Here is a 26,035-nt window from a genome sequence, read left to right as displayed (position 1 = left end):
ATATTCGACTGCTCAGATTATAATACATTTCCATCACTGCAGAAAGACCTATTGCACAATTCTTTTGTAGGGTATGCATATCTTAAATGTGATTTATTTATTTTACCTCCCTGTGATTTATTTATTTTATAACTGGAAGTTTGTGCCCAATAATCCCATTCACCTATTTTGCTCCACCTGCCAACACCCTCCCCTCTGGCAACTACTAGTCTTCTTTGTATTTACAATTGTGTTTCTGTTTTTTTGTTTGTTTATTCATTCGATTTGTTTTGTAGATTCTACATATAAGTGAACCATATGGTATTTGTCTTTCTCAAACTTATTTCAACCTCCATCCATGTTCCATCCATGTTGTCCCAAATAGCAAGATCTCATTCTTTTTCATGACCAAGTAACATTCCATTATGTGTGTATGTATGATATGTGTCACATCTTCTTTATGCATTCATCTATTGATGGATACTTAAGAGTGCTTCCCTATCTTGGCTATTTTAAATAATGCTGCAATAATCTTAAGGGTGCATATATCTTTTTGAATTAGTGTTTTTATTCTCATTACCTTTAGATAAATATCCAGCAGTAGACTTAGTGGGTCATATGATGTTTATGTTTTTAATTATTTGAGGAACCTACATGCTGTTTTCCATAGTGGCTACACCAAATTACATTAACATCAACAGTGCACCAGGGCTCACTTTTCTGCATATCCTTGCCAACACTTGTTATTTCTTGTCTTTTTGGTACCAGGCATTCTGACAGGAATGAAGTGGTATCTCATTGTGGTTTTGATTTGCATTTCACTGATGACTAGTGCTGTTGAGCATCTAATTATGTGTTTGTTGGCCAGCTGTATGTCTTTGGAAAAAATGTCATTTCAGGTCCTCGCCTCATTTTAAATTAGACTCGTTCCTATTGAGTTATGTAAGTTCTTTATGTATTTTGGAAATTAATCCCTTATCAGATATGTCATTTGCAAATATCTTCTCCCATTCAGTAAGTTGCCTTTCAGTTTTGTTGATGGTTTCCTTTGACTTAAAAAAGCTTTTTACTTTGTTGTAGTCCCAATAGTTTATTTTTGCTTTTGCTTCCCTTTCATGAGAAGACTTATCCAGAAAAATGTTGCTAAGGTTGATATCAAAGAAATTACTGCCTTTGTTTTCATCTAGGAATTTTATAGTTTCAGGTCTCACATTGAGGTCTTTAATCCATGTAAGTTTATTCTTGTGTATGGTATAAGAAAGTAGTCCAGTTTTATTATTTTCAATTTAACCATCCAGTTTTCCTAATATCATTTTTTGAAGAGATTGTCTTTTCCTCATTGTGTATTCTTGCCTCCTTTATTATAGATTAGTTGACCATTATAAGCATGGGTTTATTTCTGGGCTCTCTATCCTGTTGGTGAATGTGTCTATTTTTATGCCAGTACCATATTGTTTTGACTATTATAGCTTTCATAGTATACCTTGAAACCTAGAGCTGTAATATTTTTAAGTTTTGTTCTTCCTTCTTAAGACTTCTTTGGCTATTGGGGGTCTTTTGTGCTTACATACAAGTTTTACGAGTACATGTTCTAGTTCTGTGAAAAATAATACTGGTATTTTGATAGGAATTACATTGAATATGTAGATTACTTTGGGTAGTATGGACATTTTAATGATGTTAACTCTTCCAATCCATGAGTGTGGTACGCCTTTACATTTGCTTTGATGTCTTCAATTTCTTTTATCAGTGTTTTATTATTCTCAAAGTACAAATGTTTTACCTCCTTGGTTAAATTATTCTTTGTATTCTCTGGTATTTTATTCTTTTTGATGTGATTGCAAATGGGATTATTTTCTTAATTTCTCTTTCTGCTATTTTGTTACTAGTATACAGAAATGCAACTGATTTCTGTATATTAATTTCCTACAACTTAATACTTAATTCATTTATCTACTCTAGTGGTTTTTAATGGAGTTTTTAGGGTTTTTGTTTTCTAAGAATGAGACAGCATGAGTGGGGGAGGGGCAGAAGAAGAGGGAAAGTGAGACTGTTAAGCAGAATCCATGCCCAGCACAGAGCCCCAAGTGAGGCTTGATCTCATGACCATATCATGACCTGAGCCAAAATCGAGAGTTAGATGTTTAACTGAGTCACACAGGCACCCTTGGATATTCTATATACAGTAGCATGTCATCTGGAAATAGTGAAAGTTTTACTTCTTCCTTCCCTATTTGGATGTATTTTATTTCTTTTTCTTGTCTGATTGCTGCAGCTAGGACTTCCAGTACTATGTTGAATAAAAGTAGTGAGAGTGGACATCCTTGTCCTGTTCCATATCTTAGAGGAAAAGTTCTCAGTGTTTGACTGTTAACATGATGTTGGCTGTGGGTTTTCATATATGGCTTTTATTATGTTGAGGTATACTCTCTCTAAACTTACTTTGTTGAGAGTTTTTATCATAAATGGATGTCATTTTGTCAAATGTTTTTTCTGCATCTATTGAGATAGTCATATGGTTTTTATTCATTTTGTTAATGTGGTATATCAAGTTGATTGATTTGCAAATCCTGAACCATCCTTGCACCACAGGAATAAATCTCACTTGATTGTGGTAAATGATCCTTTTAATGTATTGTTGAATTTTGTTTGCTATTATTTTGTTGAGGAGTTTTGCATCTATGTTTAGCAGAGATATTGGCTTGCAGATTTCTTTTTGGGTAGTGTTTTTCTCGTTTTGGTATCAGGATAGTGTTACCCTCATAGAATGAATTTGGAAATTTTCCTTCCTCTTCTATTTTTTTGTAATAGTTTGAGGAAAAATAGATATCAACTCTTCTTTAAATGTTTGGTAGAATTCACCTGTGAAACCATCTGGTCTAGACTTATGTTGGCTACTGATTTAATTGCATACTAGTATCTGGACCGTTTGTATTTTCTATTTCTTTCAGATTTACTCATGGAATTATATATTTCTAGGAATTTATCCATTTCTTCTGTGTTGTTTATTTACTGGCATACTTTTTTTTTTTGCAGTACTGTCTTAAAATCCTTGTACTTCTGTAGTGTGAATTATTATTTCTCTTTCATTTCTGACTTTATTTGAGTCCTCTCTCTTTTTTTATTGAGGAGTTTTCCTAAGGGTTTATTAATTTTGTTTCTCTTTTCAAGGAATCAGATCCTGGTTCCTTCCTTCCTTCCTTCCTCCCTCTCTCCCTCCCTCCCTCATTTATTTCTGCTATGATCTTTATTATTTCTTTTTGATGTTCAGCTGGGTGATTTCCAGTATCCTGTCTTCTATATCACTAATTTGTACTTTTGCATCATCTTATCTGCTGTTGATTCCCTCAAGTATTTTTCATTTCAGTTATTGTATTCTTCAGCTCTGAATGGTTCTTTTTAATATTTATCTTTCTGTTGCAGTTTTCACTGTGTTCATCCATTCTTCTCCCAAGTTTGGTGAACACTTTATGACTGTAATTTTGAACTCTTTATCAGGTAGATTCCTTATCTCAGTTTCATTTAGTTCTTTCTCTGAGGTTTATCAGTTTTTTCATTTGGAATATATTCCTCAATCTCCTCATTTTGCTTCACTTTGTGTGTTTCTACATATTACATAGATCAGCTATATCTCCCAGTTGTGAAGCAATGGCCTTAGGTAGAAGATTTCCTGTGTGGCCCAGAAGTGCAATCCCCACTGTTCACCAGAACCAGGTGCTCCAGGCTGTCCCCTATATGGGTTCTGTATTCCCTTTTATTGTGGCTGGGCTGCAACTGCTATAGGTATATTGGTAGGTTGGGTGGCCCTTGGCACAGCTGGCTAACAGGCCTGGCTACAGCTTCTGTCAGTGTGTTCTTGGGGGGGGGGGGCTATGCCAGCCCCCCTTGTGGTTAGCTGCAAGGTCTGGCCATGACCATAGCAGCTACATTGGTGGATTCCACACCCCCACACACACACACCCCCTGGCAACTCCTAGGGCAGGAGGCACTTTGAGCTGTTGGGGCAGATGAATTGGGTAGAATGGACCCATAGGGGAATACCAGGGTGGAATGAGTAATGCTAACCAGGTAGATGGAGGGTATTAGAAACGGTGCCTTCCAGTACCAGGCTAGCTTGATAGAGGAACATGAAAACTGGCACCCACATATGCACATATTCCTGAATAAAGTTGCTACAGATCCTGTCCCTCCAGAACATGCCTAAAATTAGTCAATAAGTCTCCTTCAAGTATGGCCCAGGTTCCTTTTAAATTGCTGCCTCTCTGTAGGGTCTTGGTGCAGATGAGTTTGTGTTTGTGAACCAGGCTCTTTATGAGTGGAGTCTTATTTTCCTATAGCCCTGTGGCTCTCCCAGAGTTAAACTCTAATGATTTGCAAATCCAGTTGTTATGGGGGCACATTTTACCAGTGCAGGTCCTTAGGGCATTGGTGCTTGATGTGGTACCTAAACCCTTACCTCCTTAGGGAGTACTCTACTTATGTGATATCCTTCCTGCTTGTGGGTTGCCATGCTGGGGATATAGATCCTGACTAGCTTGCATCTCTTCCACTCCTACCTGTCTCAATGTGGCTTATCCTTAGTTGTGTAAGAGCTCTTCTTCTAGTCTTTGGGTCATTCTGAGAGTTGTCCTATATGTAGTTGTAATTTTGGTGTGTCCATGGAGAACTTAAACTCAGAATCTTCCTATTCTGCCATCTTGATTCTCTCCTCATTTATAAATTCTTTTTGTATTTGTAAGATAAAATCACTCTATTATTGGTTTACTTTGTTTATTCAAGTAAATATATCTTCAAGTTATTATTTTATGGGTGGTAGTAAATCACTATTCTTCCTATCCCTGGGATAGTACACTATTTCACGTTTCTCTACACCCTACATAAGTAATTCATTAATTAAAAGCTCCACAATTGTTCTTTTTGAATATGTCATGTGTATTCTGCCCTGAACCTAAAAGTTAAATTTTATTTTATTTTTGTTTTTATTTTTTAAGTAAGCTTTACACCAAAAGTGGAACTTGAACTCACAGTTTTGAGATCAGAAGTTGCATACTCCACCAACTGAGCCAAACAGGTGCCCTTAAAAGTTACATTTTACATGTGTTCATACATTTAATCCTTTCAACATTTTATCCTTGTGTTACAGATATGGAAATTGAGCACAGAAACTTTAAGTAACTTTTCTAAGATTCAACAGCTAGAAAGCAGAATTAAGATTTGAATCCCAAAGAATCTGACTCTAGCATTCATGCTCTTTAACCCTGCACTAGATTATCTCAGTAACTAAAAAACAGAGCTACCACTAAGCCATCAAAATTGTATGGTTCTCTATCCTCTGGAAATAATGGGAGGAAGAAAAGCTGATAATAATAGAAGAGCTGACTCAACATAATTCTTTACGTCTTTGGAATAAAAGTAAAATATTCACATTTAATCTTCTTACTAGATTTCGTCAATGACTGATTTCTCACCTTCTTTTTTCTCCAACATTTTCTTCTCAGTTACTTTGCTGCACTCTATCAGTTTCTATATTTATGCTTTCAAATGACTTTTAAGTCATTGGTCACATACCATAGGTCCTAGATTTTCTAACCATTACTGGTGTCTGATGATTCTCAACAACTCACATCCCCAAGTCCCTAAGGAAAGAGCATTTCAGAGGCACAAAGTATAGTTTTCTTTAAAGTTTTTTTTTTCAGTCTTAAAAATTATTTTTACTTTAAAAAATTCAAACAAGGGGCACCAGGGTGGCTCAGTCAGTTGAGTGTCTGATTTCAGTTCAGGTCACAATCTCACGGTTCATGAGTTCAAGCCCCACATTGGGCTCACTGCAGTCATTGCAGAGCCCACTTTGGATCCTCTGTCCTCCTCTCTCTGTGCCCTTCCCTGGCTCACACTGTCAAAAATGAATAAATATTTAAGAAAAAATTCAAACAGTAAGATGAAAGCCCCCTTACTTGGTCTACTGTTTGCCAATCTCCTTTTCAAAAATGACTGCCATTAACAGTTTTTATATTCTTCTTGCCCTTTTTCTATGTTTTAACAAGCTTATACTTGTTCTATAACTTTATTATTTTCACTAAAACATGTCTAAGATATATTTCATTGTCTGTGTTCTTTAACTGTTGCATTGTATTCTTAGTACAAAAGTAACATGTTTTTTAAGAGAGCATCTTCCTATTTATGTAGATTTATATAGGTTCCAGATATTTTGCTATTATATGGAATGATGCAAGGAACATGCTTCTACTAACGGTGCATAAGTGAAAGCCTTCAGAAATTGTAAATATTTCACTAAGCCTAGAATTTCAGAGTCAAAAGATACGCTTAGTTTTATTTTATTTATTTTTAAAGTTTATTCATTTATTTCAGAGAGAGAGCATGAGTATCAGAAGGGCAGAGAGCAAGAGGGAGAGAGAGAATCCCAAGAGGGCTGTGTAATGTCAGTGTGGAGCTTGATGCAGGGCTCAAACCCAAGAACCGTGAGATCATGACCTGAGCAGAAACCAAGAGTCTGATGTTTAACCCACTGAACCACCCAGGTACCCCTTAGTTTTATTTAAAAAAAAAATAAGGTATATAAAAAGAATCCATTTCCTCATATTCTTAATGAAGATGTTAGCAATCTTTAAAAATTTTCTCATATAATGGATAAAAATTGCTCTTGTTTCAATTTTTTTACTTGTTACTAGTGAAGTTATAAATCCTTTCATGTTTATTGCCATTTGTATTTCTTCTGTGAATTGCCTGTTTATATAGTTTATTTTTAACTGGGTTATTTTTTCTTATCAATTTGTAGGAATTTAAAAACTGTATTGTGGATGTTTATAGCATATTATAGAAAGACAATGTTGCATAGTATATAAGTAATATGCTGTACCTTGATTTTTATAACTTTATTAGATTTTGCTAATTCTATGTAAATTCATAGGATTTAAAATTTTTAAATGACTCACAATATTTGTATGTAATCTAATTTATTCCCCTATAATTTTGTTAATGGACAATTAGATTGCTTCCAGTCTTTTGCTATTAACAATACAACAATGACTATCCTTCATAAGTTACTTTGCACTAAAACGTGGAGTATATTTGTGGGATAAATTTCTAGAAATTAAATTACTCAAGTATTTTCAAAACTCTATATTTTACTTTTATTCATATGTAACATTTATAAATATAAGTGTACATAATTGTACACTTCAGTGGATTATCAAAAAGTGAACAATCCCACATAACCACCACTATGTCAAGAAATAGTATGTTACCAGCAGCTGATTCATGTTCCTGACAATTATTGCTACTCTTTCCTCTTCCAAAATCGGACTTCCTACACCAAAAAAGCAGTTTTGCTTGTTTTTGATAGATGTTTATCAAAAGATAGATATGTGTTTGCTTTTCATTAGGTTATATACCTAGAAATGAAACTTTTGGATTATAGGGTGGGCTAACATAAGTATGCTAAAATGGAGTACATAATGCTAACATTTTATAAAGTAGATTCAACAGTTTACCCTCTTTGCAGCAATGTATGAGAGTTCCTATACCCAATATCTTTGCAAATATTACCAATATTACTAATGGGGTTGTGTACTTTCTCATATGTATATGAAAATATGTTTGTCATTTACATATCTTCCTTTGTGACATATTTGATCAAATTTCCTGCACATTTTTTTCTATTATTTGTCTTTTTATTATTGAGGACTCATGAGACTCTTTTTACACTCTGCATATGAATGAGTCCAGTGTCAGACACAATCTAAATATCTCTTCCTTGCCCTACCATTTTACTCTAATGGTGCCTTTTTTTCCAAGAAGTTCTTAATGTTTTTCTTTATGATTAATAATTTTTTAGCATGTTGAAGAAATATTTTTAAAGAAATTTTTAATGTTTATTTTTGAGAGAGAGAGAGAGGCAGAGCACCAGCAGGGGAAGGGCAGAGAGAGAGGAAGACACAGGATCCAAAGCAGGCTCCAGGCTCTGAGCTGTCAGCACACAGCCTGATGCAGGGCTCCAACTCATAAACTATGAGATCATGACCTGAGCCTAAGCTGGCGCTTAACTAAGTCACCCAGGTGCCCCATTGAAGAAATATTTTCTTAACACAAGTGTAATGAAGATATTCTCCTATAATACCTTCTAGAATCTTCGTATATAGTGGGAAAGAACAGTCAGATTTTTTCTCTATATATTTTTTAATTGGCTTTGTAGATTTATTGGGGGAAAACCTGTCATTTCCTCTATTGCTCTGCAGAACCAATTTGGTTATATATGCTTGGATCTCTTTCTTCACTCTTCTGCGAGTTGGTCTATTTGTCTATTTCTCCTGTGCCAATAGAACACTGTCATGACTAACATAACTTTAATAACTCTTGCTTTCCCATAGAACAAGTCTTCTAAATCTATTTCTCTTTAGTATTGTCTTAGTTAATTGTGGTCCTTTGCATTTCTCTATACATTTTAGAACCAGTTTTAAACTTCAAGGGAAAAAATATGCTAAAATTTATATTGGTATTATGGTAAATCAATAGATCATTTTGTGAAAACCTGACATCTTTACACTATTATTGAATTTTCCACTCCATGATATAGGTTTGTTAATTTCTCTTTTTATAGTTTTCTGTGTAGAGGTCTTTGTGTGTGTGTGTGTGTGTGTGTGCCGCGCGCGCATGCATGTTGGTAGAGGTCTTGATAATCTTTTATTGTTTTCCTAGATACTTTATTTTATTGTAAGTGGAATCTTTATACAACTTTAGTTTCTATTTTTTCAGTATATGGAAATGCTTGTTTGTTTATTTATTTATTTTGAGAGAGAGCACACGCGCATGTGTGAGTGGAGAGGAGCAGAGAGAGAGAGAGGGAGAGAGTATTAAACAGGCTGTCATGCCCAGCGTGGAGCCCTATGTGGGGTGGATCTTGATCTCACGACTGTGAGATCATGCCCTGAGCCAAAAATCAAGAGTCAGAGGCTTAACAAAGTAAGCCACCCAGGCACCCCTGGAAATGTCATTTATTTTTACATCGACTTTGTATCTACTAATCTTCCAATCTAATAATTTATCTGCAAAGTATTTAAATGTTGTACATACATAATCATTTCTTTCCATTTCCTTCTTTTGTAATCTATGTAACTTTGATTTATTTTCCTTTATGTATTGCTCTGGCTAGGTCCTTCAGTACAATGGGAATAGAGGTAGTGATAGCAGTCATCCTTGTTTTGTTTTCATATCAGATGTAAAGCTTTCAACATTTTACTGTAAAGTATGAATGATATTTGCTGCCATGTATCAGATTAAGGAAATCTCCTTCTTGGTTTAGTTAATGGTTTCTTTTTAACTCATGAATAGAAGATACATTTTACTAAATGTTTTTGCTTTTTGCATCCCATGGCTTACTTTTATAGTTTTCTATTTTATCCTGTTAATGTGATGAATTACACGAATTCATTTCAAATGTTAAACAAGCCTTGCATTCTTGGTATAAACTAAACATGTTTCTAATATGTGATTATTTTATTGACAGATTTATTTATATTTTGGCTGGGATTTTTGCACCTATGCTCATGTTCTGCTTTTTGTAATGGTCTTTTCAAGTTTTGGCATCAAGTTATATTGTCCCATAAAGAGATGAATATGACTTTTTCTTTCTCAGCTTTCTCAGAAAGTTTTTATATAGTACCGGTATTACTTATTTCCTAAAATTTTGCTGGGATTTACAGAAGTAGCCACTTGAGCTCGAAATTTTTGGCAGTTGAAACTGTCTACGAGCAAGGTGTCCAAGCTGTCTTTCTCTTACAAGTGTCAGTTCTTCAGAGGCTCTATAGTGACTGTTACCCCCACAGTTACTTTACATGGAAAATATGCTCTCTGACTTATTCTAACAATCTTCAGCTCCTGAACTTGGTGATATACCTTCATACCCTCTTAATTTTGGTATTCCTTGCCTTTATAGGTCAATCTCTTGAGTATAGAACCCTGAAAATGGCTTGAGCTCAGTCATCTGCCATAACTACTTGGGTTAGAAGACAAACATATATTCTTGTCATATCAGATAATGGGATTATTGACTGTCCCACACTTCCTTCCTCTCTTTCCTTCATTCAAGGGAGTTCCTGCCAGTTTATCTACCAAACAATTTTTCAGTCAAGAAAAGGTTCCCCTTATGTATGTTCACATAGAACCTCCACACTGCAAAAATTCCAGGAACACAAGATAAAATTTTTCTTTTTCTTTTAGGCAGTCTTCCTTTCAGATGCCTTCAAAAAGTTTTCTTTGAGCTCATCAAACTTAGCTTAGGGGCAGACTGGGAAGAATGGAAGTAGAACCAAATATATATTTTTCATGTATTATTTGATAAATGGTGATTGATTCCAAATTTGGAGGGAAAGATATAGTATTCAGGAAGTGGTATTGGTACAACTCTTAGTCATCAGGAAAGAACTAGAGTTTAATCCCCATTTCATTCCCCATTTATATCTAAATTAATGCTAGATAGATTAAATACTTAGATATATTTAAGAAATATATTAAAATAGAATGTAATAATTTTTAATCTTGAAGTGAGGGAAGCTTTTCTAAGTATGACACAAAATCCAGAGACATAAAAGAAAAAATAGAATTACTTTAACAATTTTTAAAAATTTATTCATGGAAAAAACCATCGTAAACAATTTCATAAAGTAAACAAAAACAGGGAAAATACTAGCAAATTACATCAGATAGAAAGCTAACTTCCCTACTATGTAAATAGTTTTCACAAATCTATAAGAGAAATACTAACAACTCTGTAGAAAAATGGACAGAATATAAACAGAAATGTCATAGTACAGGAAAACATGTTCCATTTCACTTAAGATATGAGAAAAGTCTACTAACACAATTACATACTTCCTATCAACAGAATGACAGGGAATAAAAAGTTTACACTATTGTTAGAAAGGTAGTGCAAGATCACGTATTCTTAAACATTTTTGAGGGGGTATAATTTGGCACAACTTCTATGGAGGGCTACAATCTAGAAATAAAGAATAATTAAAATTATATTAGCTTTTAAAGGGTATAATATAATCCAACTTTCAAAGAATGCCTGACTGGATTATGTTGTTCTAAGCCTTCTATTGTCTCTTAGTTTAGCCTATTAGGGGAAATGTGAATACTTTTTGGAGGATGATAACATCATTTAGAACCTGAAATTATCTCTATAATGTTTATTTATAAATATATAAGTATATATATGATGGTATATAAATTTATATGTTCCATAAAAACAGAAAGAACACCAAAAAGCAAATCTAGATTACATGAGGACAATATGACCAAAATCCAAGACAAATCAACTAGATAGAGATAGGGAGTTATCAAACACATATTGAGGGAACTGTATTCAACATGTTCAAGGAAATGAAGGACAAGAGTGATAATTTAGGAAGATAACAAGAAGCTTTAAAAAGAATCAAATGAAAGGTATAGAACTGAAAAACAAAATGACTAAAATTGAACTCCATGGCTGGATCTACCATAAGATTATAAACAACTGAAGAGAGAATTAGTGAATTCAAAAAGACAAGTCAGAAGAAAGCATCCAAACTGAAACACAAGGAGAAAAAGGATAGAAAATAGAAAAACAAAAAAGAATGTGTAATAACATCCTAACAACCTCCAAACATTAAAAGTGGAAATGCTAGCACAAGTCTGACTTCAAGCAAGAACAAATAATCATAGTTTGTATATAAGTTATTATTTTTCGTATACCATTTTCAATCAAGTAAAAATCTAGGTAAAGCCTTCTTTCCATTTTTAGGACTTAAGTATTTTAAAAGAAACATCTCACTATATCAAACATATTAAATAATACAAATTAGAATGTTTAGCTACTTACATTCCATATGCTGAGCTTACAGCAAGACTTGTAATCTGTTGGGGAGGCTCACCATCCACCCACACCAACTGAATAACAAGTTCCGCTTGGTACCCTGGAGGCATCCTCACTGGTCGTGTCTTAACACTAAAAAAGAGAAAAAAGTAGTTCTATCACATACAGTTTAAATAAGTATGCCCATGCTTCTCTTCAGAATTTACATAGCATCTTTCTACAGAAATATACAATACCACACATTGAGGGAAGTACACAGGTGGACAGTGTCTTCTAGCTTTCTCAGAATATACCAAATTATTTAAAATTGCTTAGTTTTTTAAATAGCTTTTTAACCAGTCAAGTCCACAACTTCAAATGGCCATTATCCCTTCCTTTTCTTAATTTTTGAGGATGGTATTTTAAATTATTTTTATTATTTACTTTTTTTAACAAAAGTTTTTAAATATTTATGAAATATTTGTTACATATATTAAGTTATAAATGCATAACAATATGAATGACTTCATCTACCACCCAAATTAAGAGTTGAACATATCCAAAACCCAAATTCCTGCTCATTCCTTCTAAATTTGCTTGACCTGCAGCCTTATCTATTCTAGTTTATAGCAACTTGTATCTTTCCAGTTATTCAGTTAAAAAAAAAAAAAGTCATGCTAATATCCTTCTCTTGTACCTCACATCAATCAATCATCAAATTCTGTTGATGTTACCTTCAAAATATACCCAGAATCTGACCATTTTTTAATTCTCTATTGTGACCATCCTAGTTACAGTTGACAAATAAAAATACAAGACACCCATTTAAATCTGAATTTCAAATAAACAATAAATAGGTTTTATGTTTTGTTTTGTTTATTTTGTTTACTGTACATATGTCCCATGCAGTGTCTGGAATATACTGATACTAAAAAATGTTTGTTGTTTATTTGAAATTGAAATTTAAATGGGTATCCTGTATTTTTATTTGCTGAATCTGTCAGCCCATAACATCATCTCTGCTTAGATTTAATAGCCTCTTTACTGGTCTCCCAGCTTCTACCTTTCCCTTCCATCCCAAGATCCATTTTCGACAAAGCCACCAAAGTGATCAATTTAAAATTTAATCACTGGATGTTGAATGTAAGTGATGAATCACTGAATTCTTCTGAAACCAATGTTGCACTGTATGTTAAGTAACTAAAATTTAAATTAAAAATAAAATGGTATGTAAAAAAATAATTTGAAAAATAAAATTTAAAACTGATATGTCTTTTTTCTATTCAAAACCCTGTAATGAGTCCCCATTTAATTAGGAATAAAAGCCATGGCCTTACAGTGGCCTATAATTGGCTCTCTATTACTTATCTGACTTCATCTCTTGCTATTCCCCCCCCCCCAACCCCCGCTTGCTCTCCTTGTCCTAGCTACACTGACCTCTTCATATGCAAGGCACTTTAAGCCTTTGTTCTATCTATTCCTTCCGCCTGGAATACTCTTCTACAAGATACATTTCAGGTAAATCCCTCATCTACTTTTTGTTTAAATCTCACCTTCTTATCAGTTAAAAAGTAAAAAAAAGTATTATTTTAGCAAAATCATAGCAATCATGAGAGGAATCCTTTTTTCTAACATAGTATTCTTGTAGTAGTGTTCTTGTAGTAGTATTCTTGTAGTGTTTTTTGTCTGGTTGATTGGGGTTTTTTTTTTATTCCAAGAAAGCTGAAGAAATTCCCTAAAAGATTTTAGAATTGGGAGATACCAAGCAACTGGCCAAGTTTCTTCCCTGCCATATGTGTTCCCATTCTATTAAAGCCATATTTTCTTTATGATCTTTCTGGGAAGAACATAAATGCCTTCATAATAAAGGATAAAAATATTGTGCCCTCTTCATAGATATTCAAAGAAAAGACCACAGCACTCCTTGGTTGAGTGTAGATCAATGACAACAACTTAATAAAAGAGAAGAATAATTTTATTTTGTACAGTTTCAAAGTAGTATATGATTAATATGTAAAATTGTTTTAAAATTTGGTAGCAACTCTTACTTGAGGCATGGGATACTGTCCTTTGTTCCTCCTTCACTAGCCACAGTGTTAGTACTTCCAGAAAGACTCCTTGAAGGAAGCTGAGATGAGAGATCTGGAAACGGAGGACTTGTTTCTGGTTCTGGGGTTGTAATATCTTCAATATCATACTGAAGTCGTACCTCTAATGACTTAAAAAAATCAAGTTTTAATTTAACCTAAGTCATAACAATAAGTAACCACATTAAATTACCTGACAACTTTTTTGTAATTATTGTTTTATTCAGATTAATAAGTTCAATTTCAATTTATAGTAAAGTTGAGATATCCCAAATTGATTTAAATACTGGTATTTCAGTATTTGTATTTAAATACATGGAACAGTCACTGGCACTCACAAAAAATGTAAAATATTTCTTAATTCTTCAGAATTATAAGAAAAATACCTACTAGTGAAGATACAGTTTTTACATAAAAAATACTCCTAAGATAAAGGTATAAATTACAACTCCATATATAGTAAAAGGAGAAATTGGTCAGTTATTCCAGTAAATAAAATAAACTGGATGTGTTTACACACACATACATAACACACAAATTATTTGTACAAGGATTTTAGTTTTAAAAAAACCATTCAATTTTGCCTTCAAATTCAGTAAAACATTCCCAAAATAAATTCTAATTTTTGTTTCATTAGCTCAGCTCTTAATTTCATTAGCTTGCTTAATTAAAAAACATTTGATAAACTGTATTGGAATAAAAGATGATCCAAAACCTTTTTTTAAAATCTAAAAATGTTTAAAAATTAAGTACTTTATGATTACATTCTATGCTTTAATTAAAATCGATTTTACAACAAACATTTGCTTTACAATGTAAAAATCAGGATCTTTGAGGCTGAAAACAGTTGCTTAATAAAATGTCATTATGGGGTGTGAATATAGCAATATTATCAAAATGACTGTTATAATTATCTTAAAATTAAAAAACTCTCTAGTGACAGTAACCATTACCAATTATTGTCAACTATACCTAGACACTATACTAATGATATTATATAATCCTTATAAGAACCTTATGAAATTTCATTATCATTTGTAGTTTATTACTACTTTCCATTTTTCTATTTTATTTGCACAGAAAATTACATGAGTGATGAAACTGGGTCTTACTCAGACTCTACTACTGACTACTGGATCTTTGTGACCTCAGCATCGTATAGCTATTCGCTGGTACAGCTAGAATTAAAACATAGACTTATCTGACTCCAAAGGCTGGGATTTTAACTAATATACTTTAACAGGGCAATACTTAATTTTAGCTGTTGAGGTAAAAAGTTATACACAGGTGTTTAGTAGATAATCTTTATTTTCTGATAAAATGGTAAAATGGACTCAGTAGGGATGGCCAATTATCTATAGATGCCTTAATTTAGATTTAATTTATCCCACGAGAGTATCAGAACAATTAAATTACTTGATTAGTTTAAAATTAAGATTAGGTAAGGTAGCTCATAATTATTTCCATCCTATAAAAATGTCGCTGTACAGAAATTAAAAATTGACAAGAAAAGGCAAACTAAAAAATTTTAATAAAGATATACAACAAAGCCCACATTAATTTGACATTTATGCATAAAGCTACAAATGTCTGTATAAATTCTATACAGACAGAATACATCCTATCTAAAAATACAAGGTTTTGATACAGAACTGTTTTCATCATTTTAAGCCAAACTATTTTTTAATAAGTTATATAAGTAACAAGAATAATTTAAAATCCTATGAATTGGATTACTGACTAAATACATCAGTCTTGATGGCTTAAGACCATATCAAGCACTAGCCAAAATATATGATAATTGCTTTAATAACTCTAGCTATGAACATTAAATTTTAAATCACTTACCACTATTTCTGTTGTAATTTCATGTCTGCTGAATTTATAAATTATGACATATGCAGAGACTCCTGATACACAGAATATTCTGCTCTCTGGACACCAGTAAATCATCTGAATGGCATATGGATCTTCCTCTACAATTTCACATGTTGGTTTTCCTTCTCCTACCTTCTGTTTTTCAAACACTTTTGAAGTTTTTAGCTTATACAGCATCTGCAGAGTTACTACAAGATATTGAAGCATAGTTATCTTCTAATTTGAACTTAATTCTTAGATGTTGTTAAACTCTTTCAGTGTATTTGTTAAACTACTAAAATAGAATCCAAGCAGACAAAATAAATTATATTTTAACTAGTAAGCATTCAATGTCATGAACTCTTATCATAGTTTAGCTGAAGGGAGACTCCAGAGAAAAATAAACATTTATTGAACATATACTATATACCAATGAATTTGTAGGTCCTTTGTATGCATTGTCTCATGTGATCCTCAGAAAAGTCCAATGAAGTATTTTTATCCTTATTTATTGATAAAAATATTGGGGCTCAAAAAGGTGACAATGGAAATACTAAACCTAATTCTCTCCTAAAGGAGACCCCTTAATCCTTTTTCACAATTTCCCCCCTTTGATTGCTACATGAGAGGTTGATGTTATTCATAGAGGGTTTTCTTCTCCCAACAAATTTCTTAGACAATCCTTAAGATGAGAAACATTTGTAATTTACTACCTAGTAGTATTGAAAGCCCAATAATCTGCAATTATTTTAGAAAGAATCTTTTCTGAGTGGCCCTGTATTAGAAAAGGATCAGTTATAATTTTTAAAAACTCTGGGTTTGTGAATTGTTTTCAGGAATTTTTATTTGGGGGAATATTTTTTCCATTTTAGACCCTGATAAGAACTCCCCTATAAAAAGCTCTGATTCTACAAAAGATCCTTAAGAAAATTTCTGAAAATCTGGGAGTTTCTGTCAAAAGTGCATAATTTGAACCTAATCATGAGAAACTTCAGTCAAACCCAAACTGAAGATTACACAAAATAACTGGCCTGAGTTTTCAAAAATATCAATTAAATGAAATAAAGACTAAGAAACAATTCCAAATTGAGGAAAACCCAAAAGATGATAAATGCAATAAATAATTCTCAATTTTCTTTTATTATAAAAGATATTATTGGGACAATTGGTGAAAACCGAGTAAGACCTGGAGGTTAGCAGGTATTGCTGTATTGCCATCAGTATTAATCTTCTGATTTTTATAACTGTAATTTGACTATGTAAAAGAATGTCTTATTTGTAGGAAAGATACAGTGAAGTATTTTAGAGGCATGTAATGTAAAAGGAGCATCATATCTGCAACTCAGAAATGGTTACAAAATGCTGTAAGTATATATAAATATATGGAGAAGAAGGAGAGGGAGGAGGGTGGAAAAACAAATGTAGTATACATTGACATTTGGAAAATCTGGCTAAAAGCTATATAACACTTCATGGTATTTTTTTTTCAATTATTCTGTAAGTCTAAAATTACGTCAAATCAAAACATTTTTAAAATGGGTAAGGCTTTATACCAGATGCTATAGCCTGGCTTCTATGTCAGATGGGGTATCACTCCCATGATTATTTTATATGACATAGCAATGCTAAAAGGATACTACAGACATAATTAAGGCCCCTAATTAGTTGACTTTGAGTTAATTAACAGAGATTATCCTTAATGGGGCTGACATAACTGGTGCCCTCTCTGAGGTTAGAGAGACACTCCCTCACCAGCCTTAATAAAACAAGTTGCCATGAGTTCTAAAACTATAAGAAAATGAATTCTGCCAACAACTACATGAGACTGAATGAGGATTCTAAATCTCAGATGAAACTGCAGCCCTAGCGAACACCTTGACTGCAGTCTCAGGAAACCCTGAGCAAAGAACCCAGCTAAACTGTACCCAGATTCCTGACACAAAGAAAATGTGAGATAATATGTAAGTACTGCTCAGTTGTGGTAATTTGTTAGTCAGCAAATTGAAAACTAATACACATAAAACATAAACTCAATTATTCAAATTCAGTATAACCTCACTTCCTGTACTGGACAGTATTCCACAAAATTGACAAACTAAGTGAAATTTCTTCAATGATATCCATTAAACTGGAAATATGTTCCTATAATTACAGTAAAAATATTAAACATGCTGCAAGCCTTTATAATATGTTTTGAATGGGATAAAATATTTAAAAATTAACCTCTTAAAATATTATGCATGCTTAAGAGTGGCATATACTCTAATCACTAGGATGTTAAAGTGTCTTCTCACATTTTAGATGCCAAGGAGTGAATTTGAGGTGGTGGGATGTTACTATAAAATTGTGTTCTTGGAACAAGGTCAGATTTACAAGAAAAGTCCATCCAAAGAAAATCTTTTGTCCTGTGGAATTTCTCCCTGAGCCATTGATTTCTATTGTGTGAGTTCAGAAAGGGGCCTCAAAATTCGTGGTTTTAAATATTTTAATCATTTTTTCTTGCTGATGATTTGCTCCATTGCTGAAAGACTCTAGCTTGCAGGCTAAGAGTATAACCAATAATCAACCTTCTTCCCTCTGCTTTTGTGTTTATCATAATCTTCCTCAGAAGCTGTTTACTTCTATAGCTTCAAATACCACTTTTACACTGCCTCTTCATTAGTTTCCATTCTTGACTGTTCTTCCTACCTGCTAGACATTTTTGCCTGGATTTCCTGGTATAATTACAAGATTCAAACCTCCAGCACTCTCTTATAGTCCTCATCTTGCTAGTTGTTCATCCTCAGAAACTGAGTCCTCGCTCACTTACTCTATTCCTCCTATTCCTATTAAAATCTTAAATATCTTCCCAAACTCACATTAAGTATTACCCCATCAAATTACCCTTTCTGGATCTACCTGGTTCAAACAAATCACAAATTTCTGATAACAAACAGAATTCGAGTTCTATTACATTTACAGTTCTTATCATACTGTTTACCTAATAGTCAAATATGTGCATTCATTTATCTGATTTAGTAAATAAAAGTACTATGAAGGATATATACAGATACAATCAATTCTGAAATATCTTTGCGTGCCCTTCAACACTGAGGCAGCCTACCTTATTCCTTAAATTACATAATTCTCAAAAATTTTAAAAGAAATTTTACATTTATCTAATCACTTCTTTTTATTCACATAGGGCTTCATAGACAAATGGAAAAGAAAAGTGAAGACTAGTGAGATAAAAGAACTTTTCTAGGACCAGAGCTGGAGGTGAAGGAAATTCCTTCAATAGAGTTAATCTGACAAAGTATGGTAGTTTTTTCAATGTACCTTACCTTTTGTAAATACAACAGGTTGCTGATGGAGACTTCAGTCCTATCTGTTAATATTATAAAGGAAAAGTATAGTAGAGATAGTACTTTAAAATGACCCAACATAGGAAATGGATTTTTATAACACAGCTATATATACATATGCTAAAACTGTATCTGAAATATTAATCATCCAAAGTAAAAAGTGGCAAATGGCTCTGCGTAAATATTAACTGAGGGTTTTCTGTTATAGAACAAGAGACTTAAAACTTACTTGCCGAAGCATCCCAAAATTTTATTGATCCATCTGCATGACTAGATGAGAAATACATTAGCATTAATTATAGTAAATTTCAAAAATTATAGGCATTCTAACTGTATATAAGAGGTATTGACAAAATTTGATTTAAAAAATCCCATTCCAGTGAGAATGAATATATGCTAAAGCATTTCTAAGCTCATAACAATGGTTTACTTTTTAAACAATGCACTAAAATCTAAATTGAAAAAAGAACAATTACTAAGATTTGACTGTAGGAATATTTTTATGTGTAATAGAGAACAATGAAAACTGGCCTGAATAAACAATATATTTTATATAAAACTGTTTACACTTGGGGTGGCTGGGTGGCTCAATCGGTTAAGTGTCCAACTTCAGCTCTGGTCATGATCTCACAGCTTGTGAGTTCGAGCCCTGCGTTGGGCTCTGTGCTGACAGCTCAGAGCCTAGAGCCTCTTCAAATTCTGTGTCTTTCTCTCTCTCACTGCCCCTCCCCCATTCACACTCTCTCTCTGTCTCTCAAAAATAAATAAACATTAAAAAAGTTAAAAAAAATTGTTCACACTCAATAAAAAAATACCTGAGTTAATTCTGATTACATTAAAATAATTTTGAAGTGAATGTCATAGTGAAATTTAAGTTTCAAAATATAAAAAGCAAATCCTTAAACCTATCTAGAATGGTATCATTATTTGGTAATATAATGGCAATTCTATAAGAACTCCTCTAGAAATGAAGACGATAGAATAACCCCAACACATTTTATGAGGTCAGCCTTATCCTGACTACCAAAACCAAAAAATAAAATTATAAAACCATATTCCTCAAGCATAGGTGAAAAAATTGTCAACAAAATCTTAGCAAATCAAATAAAAAACATATAGAAAGGATCAGACATCATGACTAAGTGCAGTTTATCTTAGGAATGTAAGACTTGTTAAACATTAAAAAAAATCAAACACCATATTGTTATTCATCATACTGACAGATTAAAGAAGAAAAACCATATGGTCATCTCAATAAATACAGGAAAAGTATTTGTCTCCAGCTTTTGGCTATTGTGAATAATGCTTCTATGAACGTTCATGTAAAAGTTTTTGTATATACCTAAAAGTGGGAGTGCTCAGTTATATGATAATTAGTTATCTTTTTGAGAAATTGCCAAACCATATTCTATATCAGTTGTACCATTTTACATTCCCACTAGCAAACTATGTGGTTCTAATTAATCTGTATCCTTGTCAACACTTGCTTTTCTTCCTCTTAAAAATTTTTTTAGCCATTGTAGTGGGTGTGAAGTGGTATACACAATTAATTGTGGCTTTGTTTTCATTTCCCCAATGACTAATGATGTTAAGCATATTTTCATGTGCCTGTTGGCCATTTGTATATCTTTTTTTGAAAAAGTCTACACAAATCCTTTGTTCATTTAAAAAATGTCTTTTTATTGTTGAGCTCTAAGAGTTATTTATATATTATGAAAACTAAACTCTATTAGATATATGGTTTGAAAATTTTTTCCAACTCATTGTTGTCTTTTCACCTAATGATGAAGGCCATTTTACCTATATTTTTCTTTTATTTTTATGCTTTTGGTGTAATATCTACAAAATCTCTGCCATAATCAAAGTCATGAAAGATTACCTTGTTTTCTTTTTTGAATTTTTATTTATTTATTAATTAAATATAATTTATTGTGAAATTGGTTTCCATACAACACCCAGTGCTCATCCCAACAGCTGCTCTCCTCAATGTCCATCACCCTCTTTCCCCTCTTCCCCCTACCTCCCATCAACCTTCAGTTTGTTCTCAGTATTTAAGAGTCTCTTATGGTTTGCCTCCCTCCCTCTCTGTAACTTTTTTTCCCCCTTCCCCTCCCCCATGGTCTTCCTTTTTGAATTTTATAGCTTTAGCTATAAATTCAAGCCTTTCCTTATATTTGAGTTAATTTTTGCATATGGTATGAAGTAGGGGTCCAAATTTTTCTTTCAAGTTTTTATTTAAATTCTAGTTAGTTAACATATAGTGCAATATTAGTTTCAGGAGTAGAATTTAGTGAATCTTCACTTACATATAACACCCAATGCTCATCGCAAGTGCCCTCAATACCCATCACCCATTTAGCCCATGCCCCTGCCTACCTCCCTTCCAGCAGCCCTCAGTTTGTTCTCTATAGTTAAGAGTCTGTTTTCCGGTTTTTCTCTCTTTTTTCCTCACTATGTTCATCTGTTTTGTTTCTTAAATTTCATATATGAGTGAAATCAGATGGTATTTGTCTTTATTTGACTGACTTATTTCGCTTAGCCTAATCTACTCTGGCTCCATCCGTGTAACTGCAAATGGCACAATTTCATTCTTTTTTTATGGCTGAATAATATTCCATCACACACACCCCCCACATCTTCTCTATCCATTCATCAGTCGATGGACATTTAGGCTTTTTCCATAATTTGGCTATTGTTGATAATGCTACTATGAATGTCAGGGTGCATGTGTCCCTTCAAATGAGTATATTTGTATCCTTTGGGTAAATACCTAGTAGTGCAATTGCTGGGTTGTAGAGTAGTTCTATTTTTTTTTTTTTTTTATTTTTTTTTTTCAACGTTTTTTATTTATTTTTGGGACAGAGAGAGACAGAGCATGAACGGGGCAGGGGCAGAGAGAGAGGGAGACACAGAATCGGAAACAGGCTCCAGGCTCCGAGCCATCGGCCCAGAGCCTGACGCGGTGCTCGAACTCACGGACCGCGAGATCGTGACCTGGCTGAAGTCGGAGGCTTAACCGACTGCGCCACCCAGGCGCCCCTAGAGTAGTTCTATTTTTAACTGTTCGAGGAACCTCCATACTATTTTCCAGAGTGGCTACACCAGTTTGCATTCTCACCAACAGTGTAAGAGGGTTCCTCTTTCTCTGCATCCTGGCCAACATCTGTTGTTTCCTGTGTTGCTGATTCTAGCCATTCTGATAGGTGTGAGGTCATATCTCATTGTACATTTTATTTGTTTTTCCCTGATGATAGGCAAGGTTGAGCGTATTTTCCTGTGTCTGTACATCTTTTTTGGAGAAAATGTCTGTTCATGTCTTCTGCCCATTTCTTAACTTGGTTGTTTTTATTTGTGTTGAGTTTGTGAAGTTTTTTATAGATTTGGTGGGGGGGGGGGTGGATGTCTAACTTTATTCTTTTGTATGTGGGTATCCAGTTCTCCTAGCAACATTTGCTGATGAGATTATTCTTTCTCCTGTCTTGGCACTCTTGTTTAAAAAAACAAGCATAGATGTATGATTTTATTTCTGGAATCCCAATTACATTTCATTAAATTATATCTCTAATCTTATGACATTACCAAACTGTTTTGATCAGTGTAGCTGTGGAGGAAACTTTACAATTAAGAAGTGTAAGTCCTTCAACTTTGTTCTTTTTCAAGATCATTTTGTCTATTTGGAGTCACTTGCAATTTCATATGAATTTTAGGATAACCATTTTCATTTCTGCAAAAAAGCCATTGGGTTTTGATAGGGATTGTAGTGAATATGTACATCACTTTTGCTATATTATTATCTTAAGAATATTAAATCTTACATTCATAAACATGGGATGTCATTCTATTTTTGTGTTTTTAAAATATTTTTTGGCAATGTTTTATAGCTTCTAATGTATAAACCTTTCATCTACTTGGTTAAATTTGTTTCTAAATTTGTTTCAAAAAGTATTTTATTTTACTTTTTGATGCTATTATAAATAGAATTGCTTTCTTAATTTCCTTTGTGGATTGTTCATTGTTAGTATACAAAAACACACTAATACATATATAAGATTATGATATCCGCAAATAGAGCTAATGTTTTTTCTTTCCACTGTAGGTGCTTTTTATTTTTCTTGCCTCACTCTTCTGGATAGAATTTCCAATACAATATGAAATAGAAGTATCAAAAGCAGGGATCCTTGTCTTGTTCATGATCTCAGAGGGAAAGGTTTCAGTCTTTCACTATCGAATATGATGTTATCTGTGGGTTTTGCAAAAATGCCCTTTACCAGGTTAAGGAAGTTCCATTCCAATAAGGAAGTCACTGAGTTATCTGAATGTTGCTGTTGTGGTTTTAAATCATGAAAGGGACATCTGTAAAATGCTTTTTCTGCATGAGATAACCTTATTTTTCTTCCCTCCATTTTACTGATGTGGGTATTACATTGATTTGTGTATATTGAAACACTCTTGTGTTCCTAGGACAAACTCCACTTGATCATATTTTATAAATCTCTTAATATTCTACTGGATTGTGTTTGCTAGTATTTTATTGAGGATGCTTGCATCTATATTCATAAGTAATATTGTTGCATAGTTTTCTTTTCCTGTGATGTCTTTGTCTGGCTTTGGTATTAGGGTAAAGCTGGCCCCAAAGAACGAGTTAAAATGTGTTCCCTTCTAGTTTTTGGAAAATGTGTGAGAAGCATTTGGTGTTACCTCCTTCAACAATTGGTAGAGTTCACCATGAAGTCATCTGATCCTGGCCTTTTCTTTGAAGGAAGACTTTGACTACTAATTCAATCTCTTGTTACAAATTTGTTCAGATTATTTGTTCTGGAGTCAGTTTTGGTAGTTTCTCAGAATTTATCCATTTCATCTAGGTTATTTACTTTGTCAGCATGCAATTGTTCATAATATTCTTTTATAACCCTTTTTACCATGTAAGGTCAAATCCATGTATTCTTTTATCTGCCTGTTCAAATCTGAGGCTGAATCCCTCGTGTAAGTTTTTCATTTCTGTTATTGTACTTTCCAGCACCAGAATATCTCTCTCTCTCTCTCTCTCTCTCTCTCCCTACCTACCTACCTATTTATTTATTTTAGAGAAAGAGAAAGCATGCGGGGAGGGGAGGGAAGCCTCGGGGAGAGGGTAGGAGAGCAAGAGAGAGCGCGAGAGAGAGCGAGAGTGAGAGAGAGAGAGAGAGAGAGAGAGAGAAAGAGAGAGAGAGAGAGAATGAATCTTAAGCAGGCTCTATGCTCAGCATGGAGCCCAACAGGGGCTCAATCCCATGACCCTGGATCATGACCTGAGATAAAATGAAGAATGGGAGCTCAACTGACTGAGCCACTCAGGCACCCCCAGGACCAGAATTTCTATTTAGTTTCTTTTTAAAATAAATTTTCTTTATTAATACTCTCTATTTAGTGAGACTTAATTCTTTAATTGATTACCTTCAATTCTTTATCCTTGTTTTCTTTTAGTTCTTTAAGCATATTTAAGACTGCTGACTTAAAATCTTTGTATAGTACGTAAAATGTCAGCTATCACAGGGACAGTTTCAGTTAAATTATTTTCTTTCCCCTCTGAATGGCCATGCTTTCTTGTTTCTTTGTATGCTGTGTCTTTTGTTGTTGAAAGCTGAACTTTTGAGCATTAATGAGGAAGCTGTGAAAATTAGATTTTTCTCCCTTCCCAATTTTTTCTGTTGATGCTTGTTGTAAGTTTTTGCTGTTAGTTTAGAAAAGTCATAACGTAAACAGTTTTTCAAAAGATTGTATCCTTCACTGTGTTTGGCCTCTGAAAACTCTGCTCCGTTAGCTTACTGGTGACCTAGTGATTTCACAGCAATTTCATTAAATGACTATAGCCAAACAACAGCAGCAACAATAATAAATCCTTTCCATGTCTGCACAGGTTGATTCTGTGTTAGGAAACTGCTGCAATAATAGCCAGGTTATTTCCAACTCTGCATTAGCCTTTAATTACTGTCTGCATGGTGCCTAAAGTTAATCCAAAGGGGAAAACTTAGAATCTTCTCAGGTATTTTCTTAGCATGTATCCAACTGTAGGCAGCATATAGACATCTAGATTCTGCAGTGTCTGTGGGAGCTTTACAAAACCTTTGTTCCCCCCATCTATCTTCTTATACAGCCTATTCTTTCCAAGAGTATAAACAATCTATTGTTCGCCCCAGCTTGTTATCCCTATCCCCAGGTAAGTGGCAGCTGGTACATCTGCCTTTAATTACTCAGATAAATGCCTTCCAGGAAGCCACTTCAACCCCAGGAAAGCACTGAGGCAAGGAAAACAAAGGTAAGCCCTTGAGCTAATGCTTCAGGGAGTCACCAAACAGGTAAAAACACAGGTCAGGTACAACTACCATTCTATGAAAAGAAGGTCTGTATTTATTACTCCCTCTGGCACCAGAAAGCTATGTAAGAAGAATGCAGGGTGCTATCTTCATGGCCACCAGTAGTTAACTGTAAATGAGTAAGATAAAAATATCATGCGGTCTCTTAACAAAATTCAGCAGCTTTTTAAAGAAATGAGATATAGTTGACATTTAACATTATATTAGTTTCAGGTGTACAACATAATTAGACATTTGTACATTTTGTAAAATAATTACCATAAGTTTAGTTAATATCCATCACCATAGGTGGGGGTGGTTAAAAATATTTTGTTTTCTTGTGTGAGGATTTTGAAGATTTACTCTCTTAGCAACTTTCAAGTATACAATACAGTATTATAAACTATACCCACCATGGTATACATTACATTTCCATGACTTATTTTATAGCAACTTCTGTCTTCATTAAGCATTCCCCTGATTGTTATAAATTTTCTATTAGATTCTAGAATTCTGAAAAAATTGATTTTGCCAACGTAAGCATTTTTTAGTGGAGAAACCAGTACTCTCTCATTTTCAGTAATG

General features: G+C 33.6%; 1 protein-coding gene across 6 annotated transcripts in view; it reads right to left on the bottom strand.

Annotated features, from left to right (window-relative positions):
• STXBP5L (syntaxin binding protein 5L) overlaps positions 1-26,035 on the bottom strand; it is a 382,439-nt gene that overhangs the window by 96,805 nt on the left and 259,599 nt on the right. For all 6 annotated transcript variants that reach the window (XM_042955305.1, XM_042955304.1, XM_042955306.1 and 3 more), the window contains exons 15-18: positions 19,348-19,388; positions 15,766-15,983; positions 13,879-14,048; positions 11,858-11,983 (exon numbers count right to left, since the gene is read on the bottom strand). In XM_042955305.1, the coding sequence (XP_042811239.1) occupies positions 11,858-11,983; positions 13,879-14,048; positions 15,766-15,983; positions 19,348-19,388 (555 nt within the window). The remainder of the gene's footprint in view (positions 1-11,857; positions 11,984-13,878; positions 14,049-15,765; positions 15,984-19,347; positions 19,389-26,035) is intronic.

Source organism: Panthera leo, chromosome C2, assembly GCF_018350215.1.
Source record: "Panthera leo isolate Ple1 chromosome C2, P.leo_Ple1_pat1.1, whole genome shotgun sequence".
Lineage (NCBI taxonomy): Eukaryota > Metazoa > Chordata > Mammalia > Carnivora > Felidae > Panthera > Panthera leo.
The sequence above is the reverse complement of the archived record's forward strand: the minus strand, read 5'-3'. Positions and strand labels throughout refer to the sequence as shown.